Here is an 8206-nt window from a genome sequence, read left to right as displayed (position 1 = left end):
TTTTGTCTGGTATTTATTAGTTTGTCTATTAAACTTTTCAAAAGTCTTCAGCAGAGTATGCTTGAGTTATTTAAGTTCATTTGTAAAACTTCAGCACTAATAAGCTTGAAGTTTTTTGTCCTTGGATTAAGCTTTTTCAAAACTTCTAGCAGAAGATGCTGAAGTTATTTAGTTCATTTGTAAAAACTTCAGCACTATATAAGCTGAAGTTTTTTTGTCCTGGATTCATTAGTTTTGTCATAAAGCTTTTTCAAAAACTTAAGCAGAAGATGCTGAAGTTATTTAGTTCATTTGTAAAAACTACAGCACTATATAAGCTGAAGTTTTTGATAAAGCTTTCTAACATACTATATAAATAATCACCTTATTCTTTCATAGTGTATTACTATTATAAAATAATCAGATTGCCAACAATATCGAAATCATAAATTTTGGAAACAATAAACGTGAAAAGAACATAATTACGTGGAAATATTCACAAATTATTGTCTACTAACTTACGTAATTATTTATAATTTATTTTTAAATAATCTGATAAACATACTTATGGCAATCATCCCATGAACTGAAGTTTCATAGCAGCACCAACAGCAGCAGAAGAAAGCAGCAGAAGAAGAAGAAGAAGAAGAAGAAGAAGGAGGAGGAGGAGGAGGAGGAGGAGGAGGAGGAGAAAGGGGGCTGAAGTTGTTTAAAAAGTGGTTATAAGTTAAAACTTTTTTAAAAAATGGGTATAGGTTAAATGGGTTAAAATAGCACGGTCTAGCCAGTTTTCGGACTGGTCATTCAAAAATAGCCAGCGTTTACCAAGTCAATGAAAAATAGCCACTATTTTGCTGCAACAGAGACCGGTCCAGCATAATATACTGGAGTTCGGTGCACCTGTGTATGAACTTTCAGCATATTATGCTGGAACTCCAACACACGGAAAGTTCCAGCATAATATACTGGAGATTCGAGCACTTGTGTATGAACTTCCAACATATTATACAAGACCGGTATACTTTGCTGGAACTCCATCATATTATGCTGGAGTTCCAGCATACTTATCCTGGAACTCCAGTATAATATGCTGGCGTATTTTCGGATTTTGAACAGTGTTTTGGCTCAGATTTATATTTACATGAAAAGTGGCTAAATTTCGATTACTTTTGAAACTAGGCTATTTTTGAACGACCACTTGTAAATCTGGCTATTTTTGAATTTTTCCTGTTAAATGGGGGCGACAAAATAGGGTCGCCCGTGCAATTTTTACAAAAAATTAGGCCAATCAGCCCAATATTCTGTGGACCGACGTCTGTTTGATTCAAAAATTCCAAAAATCATCTCCCGCACTCTCTTTCTTCAGCTTCCCGCCGGCGATTTCCCTCTCACCGTCTCAGACTCGTGGTTAGTTGCACCGAGCAATCGGTCGCTGTCGACGGCGAATATGGCCCCACCGAACTCCGCTCGCACAATATCTCAACAAGCCTTCGATGAATTAGTGAAAGAAAATATTGAAGATCTTGGAATGGACCCCACAGAAGCCCTTGAAGACGCTATTCAAACCCTATCTCTCCAAGGCGTCGATCTCTCCGGTATGTTTAGTTTCAGTAACAGACTCCCCCCCCCCCCCCCTTTCTCACTAAATCTTACTTCAGTCTGTTTCATGTTCATTCTCAGGTATTGTGACTAGCGTTTCGGGATCTGGGGAGGAAAATCCGGTAATTCAATCACTTGAGAGGCTGAAGGAATTGGATCGTGATTGGAAGCAGGGAGGCGGGGATGAGAGCGACGTGAAACAAATTGTTGAATGGTTAGATAAGTTAAATGATGTGTGTAATGTTGATGGATCAGGAAATGCTGCTATAGCAACTAAAAATGGTGCTGTAGGATTGCTGTGTTCCATATGTTGTAAACTTGGGAGTGGATTCGATCAGGGCCTTGTTTCAGCTCTGAAGACGTTGGCTTCTTTACTTCATGGTATGACACATATTTTAAGTACATTAATGTTTCTTGAGGGAATGCGTGTTATTGGAATGCGCAAGTTATGACTTTGTTACTTTTCAATTATTTTAAAGAAGAAGAAATAATATATAATGAGATGCTGGATGTAATACATCCTTTTTTCCAATCACATGCTATCAGATTTTCAGCACATATACTTGTTTTCTTACTCCACTATTTTATATTGGGCGTGAAACTGAACATCGCAATCTAGCTCTTGTTCTTTCTAATGAAATGTTTACTTATAGTTTTAGTGTTTTACAACAAATGCTTTTAATTGGGTTAAAATTGTAAATCTTTTTTGTTTCCGTTCAGTTGTTCTGTGTAATTTACTGGAGGCATGCGTCTAGCACAAACAGAAAATGAAGGTTTTTGAGCTGACCGTGCTTTTGAGAAAGCAAATCGTAGTTCCTACGTCTTATCTGAAGCATTAGTCGTTAGTACATTATTTGGACGACTAGGGATTGTTTGTTGCAGACCTATCAACATGACAGCATCTATTTACACTTTTCATGCATCACTAGCAGGTTTAGAGAATCAAATGATTATGCTTAGTGGGTGTTGTAATATTTTGAAAGTCGTAATGTAGAAATTTCTCAAGTCATAATTTTAAATTTTCATTCGCTTCCCACTTGTGGGATTACATTGGGTATGTTGTTGTTGTTGTTATAATTTTGATTTGCTTATGAGATGACACATAGACATGTAACTCATACTGCCTAAATATCGGTTCCATATTTGTAAAATTATGGTTGACTATTTTTGCAGTTTTTCATGCCCTTATGTCTAAATGGGAAAGTTGATATTATCAGTGGTAAATGTCTAATATGCATAATTGTATCATGTGCAGATCTACAGAGCACTGAAATGTTTAGAGAGAGTAATGGTCCAAAGATGGTTATGAATATCCTAAACAATAGGAAAGAAAACATAAGCATCTTGAACAGTGGATTGTCTGTTGTTTCTGCGGCTGCAACTGGTAATGAGGTCCTCAAGGAGGCATTTATGAGCTTGAAAATTGATGAGCTGATTCTTCAATGTTTAAGAGAATATAGTAGGGGGAGCATTCCTTATTTATATGACGCTTTACGAGTCTTGCTAACATCTGATGATAATCGTGTTGTTGCCTCTGAAGTAAGTAAACATTTATAGTATTAGTTGCTATTTCATGTTAATTGTTCATGAGATCCAGAGTTTTGTCACCATAATACAGGTGGAATACTTCACATGGATAGATTTGTGCAATCTATTCTATTCTTTGATAAGTTTGGGATCAAGCTAGTTTTTGAAACTGAACAAGATAAATATGATCTGTGACCTGGCTGGACCAGTATATGATGAAGTTCCCAAAAGCACCACTTCTAAGTTAGCAGTCTTTCAGGTTGTATCGTTGCATCGACGCTCACTTCTGACAAAAGCAATTCAGTCATTACCACATGAACTATTGAAAATCTGAAGATTTCTCCCTATTTTATATTTCCAGACAACCTTGATTATATCACCTGAATAAGAGCTACATTATGCTAGTCGTACATCATATTGTGACAAAATTCTTAGTTTTTTTAAATATGTAAAGTAAATATACTAAATGTAGAACCAAAAAGGTACTGTGAAGTACAAAGTAAATTGTTAGATTATAAGTTCTTTTGTGGCAAACTAAATGACACAGATCGCTTAGCAAAATTTAAGCTTGATCATCTTTGACCAGTTTTCTTTTATTATTTGGTTTTCTTTAAAAGTGAAGATTTGCAGCTTCATTTTTTTATTTAACTTCAAACCGGTTCAAATTGACTTTCAATGAAGCAACTATACATTCATATTTGAGGAGAAAAATATATTTTTAGTGAATCCATTATTGCTGACCCAATGATTGAACTGCAGATCAATGACCCTTGACTCCAGATAAACCAACTATACATTCAAATGGAGGATGCTGTATTAATATGGAACTTGAACTTCTTATCCTAGATCCACTTATTTACTGATTTATGAATGTTCTGGGTTATGAAGATATCAACTGGGGTGGGAGTTGGTTGAATTGGTATGGTAGGACGACCTTAAGAGAGTATATGGCTTTAACAATCATGGTTGAATTTTTTTACATTTCTAAGACTTGCTTTAAACAGTGAGACTTTGTGTAAATGTTATTGTTCTCAACTGTAGGTTTACGGGTACGCCAGAAGGTTTGCCAAAATTGGAATTGTCGAAGCGCTTGTTGGTTCACTTCATGAAGGGATCAAGTCGCCTAGTCTGGTGTCTGCAAGCATTGCTTTGAAGGCTGTTGCTGTTAATGTAAGTACTGAATAATGTAAGAAATATATTCAAGACACAAGGAATATGTTTATTGTGTACTTTGCATTTTGCATATCAGCATTCTTAAACCCCTTAAACTTAAATCTTCCTTTGATCTGTCATAATACACTATCCCTTTTAGTCACTACACTATTCATAATGTAGGCCCTCATGTGATTAACTTACAACACTTGTTGCTGGAATCAATAAACTACTACCTTCAACAATAAAAAAAGAAATACACTATCCCTTCCATCAGTGGTGAAGCCAGGAAATCCAATAAGGGTGTTCAAATTTTGAACACCCTTTACCAGTGGGCTATGCAAGGGTGTTCAAAGTCTGTTTTTAATCAATAACAAGTAATATTTTACCTTATACGTAGTATAATTTTTCGGCGAAGGGTGGTCAGTTGACCAACCTTCAACCAAAATAGCTTCGCCCCTGCCTTCCATATCTGTGCACTCTCCCTCCCTGTAAGTGATAAGTTGTTGTATGCTAACATAGATCCACGTTAACTGTAGTTAATCAAATTTTCCCTGCAGCATTGTCGTCAACTGACTAACCCGTTAGATGGGCTTATGAGTCTTTAAGACAGGAAACAGTTTTGTCACTAGTCCTCATGTATTAAAGGTACAAGAATGATGTGAACCGATCATTTTCAGGAGCTAATTGTCAATTTTTCATTTTATTTTTATTGCTAATTGTCACTTTGATGACTCATCTTGTTTTGGAAGATTGCTACTTTAGTCATAATACACAATGTGTACCTTGACTAGCAGTATTAAGGTATAAATTATCTTATGCAAGGTGCAATAAAAGTAAATGAGCTCTGAAGGAAATATTACTATCTTGAGAAAGTGAATATTGTTTCAACCCTTAGAAGAAATTTTTTTGATTAGCAACTGCATCTAGCATGTACTCAGCTAGGTGGCAAGGCATTAGTTGTAAGTTCTCTTAGCTGCCGTTGGCTCCACTAATAACAAACTGATGATCATAACATTTTTCCTGTAGTCAGGGACTTGTAAGTTTGAGTCAGTTGCTTTATAGTTCCTAATTGTTAATTCTGTTCTACTCTTGGCTTCAGGATGAAATATGCAGAGCTGTTGCTGATAATGGTGGTATAGATGCAATTCTTCTATGCATAGATGACAGCAGTGAACAGGGTGAAAAAGTTGTAGCCAGAACTTGTTGCTCCTTGTTATCTAAGGTGCAAAGTTGATTATTTATTCAAACATATATGTTTATCTTCCATGAAAATTTGGTAATGTAAGCATGATTCCTTTTGATATGGCAGATTGGCTAATTTTAGCATCTGATTGTGCCTATGTATTGATGTAGCTAGAAGTCCCTATTGTCTCGGAAGTTTTGCTCATAGCATACTTGTACACTTTAGATTTAGTTTCTGATATACAAACTGAATTTTTCGTGTTAAGTAGATTGTATAGTCTGAATCATGTTTCAAGCTGTGCATGTAACTTCAGCTTTCCTTTGGTCCTCATGAACTGATTTTCTGCTATTTGTCTTCCTACTTAAAATTAAATTTTAATATATTATAGTGAGCAGTTGGCAGGAAGTGACATAAACAAGAGTGCTATTGTAGAAAAGGGTGGCATGGACAAGCTTATTAAACTTGCAACAAGATTTTCTGATGATCCGTCTATGCTACAAGAGGTAATACCATTAGCTGTTACATAAATTTTCTCCAAATCATTATTCTCTAGAAAAGGGTGGCATGGAGAGGTATGGCTGGATATCAAAGACCTCCATCAATTGACTGATTGAGTCATTGTTAAGAGAACCCCCTTTGTTTTGGATAAAAAAGAACCCCTTTTTTTTTAAATGATGACTTGAAAGAATCATCTAAGAAGAACAAACACAGATATATATTTTTTCCCCCTTCTTTTGTATCTCTTTCTGTGGATGTAAAGAGTACCAAGAAAGGGGAATCTCTTGTATGGAAGCTACTGCAACTTTTGGAACCCGTCGCCCAATAATGGTAATCTACAACAATTGAGGGAAAGCCGGTTAGTGTAACACTTAGTCACATTTTTCTTCCGGTCATACCCTTCCAACCACCTTGTTAGTTAGAAACTTCAGAAGGTTAAAAATGCAATCATACGAGTAATTATTTCTTTTTAGTTTCACTCTCTGATACTATATTTTTTATATATTATATATTACACACAAGTTTCCCCTTAGTGACTGGTGGTGGAAAATGTTGATGCGGTGATGGTTATACTTGAAAACAGTACTATCTGCATGTACACAATTTAGTCACCATAACACCTCTTTGATGCTCTTTCCATTTTCCAGGTCATGTCTATGATTACCGTACTGTCCTTGAGGTCTCCAAATAATGCTGCCCGTGCAGTTGAAGCTGGAGCTGGTGATACTGTTATCCAAGCTATGCAGAGGTTTCCAGAATCAGAGCAACTGCTAAAAAGCTGTTGTTTCATGATTCGAAATCTTGTGGTTAGGAATCCTGAAAACAGGCAAGTGCCCACTAGACTTTTTATTTTCTTTCTGCTGATATGTTAAGGATTTGATGTGCCAGTTTGTAAGGGTAGACGGCCAGAAAAAACTTTCCGCACCCGGCATCTGTAGCAAACCAATAACGCATTATATATATCTTTTACTTGAACTTTAATCACTTAATCCTGATTAGTTTATATATATCATCACCTTAATGTCACCACATCATGGTAAAACCAAACATTGGGTGCTGGTAAGTTTTTTGTCAGCCAGTTTCCTAGGAAAGTTTTGACATCGTGAAGCTCCTTGATGAAATTACTTCATGTTTTGTTTTCAGAACTATTTTGCTTGGTAACGGCATTGAGAAGCTCATCAGAAAGGCTAAGATGAATCACAAGAGCTGTAAGAATGCTGCAACTGATGCACTTAGGGATCTTGGACTAGATAACTATAACTTGTAATCCACACCAGTAATCCGAGCTAAGTTTTTGTTGTTGTCCGCACCAACTCTCTAGGCCTGTAAAAGGGAGAAGATCATGCCGTTTATTTTGGATAGCTTCGCTTGGTCGATGCACTTCCAGATACTCGAATACTTACAGTCTATCAATTGAAAGAGTATGTTATGCTTAAAAGATGTATGATTTTATAACTTTATGATTTTTGTTTTGATTATAACTCGAATATCTTCCATATCATATTCAAGTGTACAAGTATAACTTTTAATTTAAATTCTAAGAAACACAGTTTACTAGTACATCCTTATGGCTAATAGTCAAAGTGGACCGCACGTCAAAAAATTCAACAGTAATTTCACTTACAGATATTTGACTTTACTACTCCATAGTAGTCAATAAGAAAATGAGAAAGAACTGATTACATTAATCACCGTAACAATTATTAAGAAATGTTTGTAATATGAAAGTACTTGTTAGGAAGTTCTTCAAGTTTGAGTAGACAGAAAATTGGAAATATCAAGGATACAGCAGCAGTACTTAATTTTTGAAGGCAAAGCGGTTCAAGAATATGGTGACAGCAGAAATGAGCTAAATATATAATAACGACCGCAAAGTAAATAAACCTAAGTTAAGTATAGAGAGAAGCTGATATATTATTTAACTTCAAACTGATGTACATAATGAATTGAAATCTCATCTATTCAAAGAAGAAAGGAAGCAGCTGCGAGGCTTTTTAGGAAGCAACTGCAACGCTTTTCAGAAAACTGCAAGGCTTTTTTTGAGCTGCTTGTAAGCTGTCTGCATGAGCTGCTCGCAACCTGCCTGTTTAATAAGAAGTTGTTGCAAGTCATTTATTTGAGTTGCTTGCAACCTGCCTGCATAAACTGCTTGTAGATAAACTTCAATGGAGTACTAAATGGATAGTCTTCTTCAGGAAAATTATCTACAACGTAATAGTAATAAATTGACATCTACAATATAATGTTTTCATAAACCCCCCCTCC

General features: G+C 35.8%; 1 protein-coding gene across 1 annotated transcript; it reads left to right on the top strand.

Moving 5' to 3' along the window:
• Positions 1282 to 7442, top strand: LOC109223443 (armadillo repeat-containing protein 6). The gene is made up of 8 exons (XM_019387754.1): positions 1282 to 1574; positions 1660 to 1959; positions 2834 to 3117; positions 4147 to 4275; positions 5360 to 5482; positions 5839 to 5946; positions 6589 to 6767; positions 7085 to 7442. The coding sequence occupies exons 1-8, from the start codon at positions 1427 to 1429 to the stop codon at positions 7206 to 7208; spliced, it is 1395 nt and encodes a 464-aa protein (XP_019243299.1). The 5' UTR covers positions 1282 to 1426; the 3' UTR covers positions 7209 to 7442.

The sequence above is a fragment of the Nicotiana attenuata genome, chromosome 3, assembly GCF_001879085.1.
Source record: "Nicotiana attenuata strain UT chromosome 3, NIATTr2, whole genome shotgun sequence".
In the NCBI taxonomy this organism is placed as follows: Eukaryota; Viridiplantae; Streptophyta; class Magnoliopsida; order Solanales; family Solanaceae; genus Nicotiana; species Nicotiana attenuata.
Note: the sequence above shows the minus strand (reverse complement) of the source record. Positions and strands in the feature narration are given on the sequence as shown.

Coding starts and splice junctions, on each gene's coding strand:
- LOC109223443 (XM_019387754.1), top strand. CDS start 1,427: ATGGCCCCACCGAACTCCGCTCGCACAATATCTCAACAAGCCTTCGAT. Junction 3,118..4,146: donor ATCGTGTTGTTGCCTCTGAA/GTAAGTAAACAT, acceptor TCTCAACTGTAG/GTTTACGGGTACGCCAGAAG. Junction 6,768..7,084: donor GTTAGGAATCCTGAAAACAG/GCAAGTGCCCAC, acceptor TTTTGTTTTCAG/AACTATTTTGCTTGGTAACG.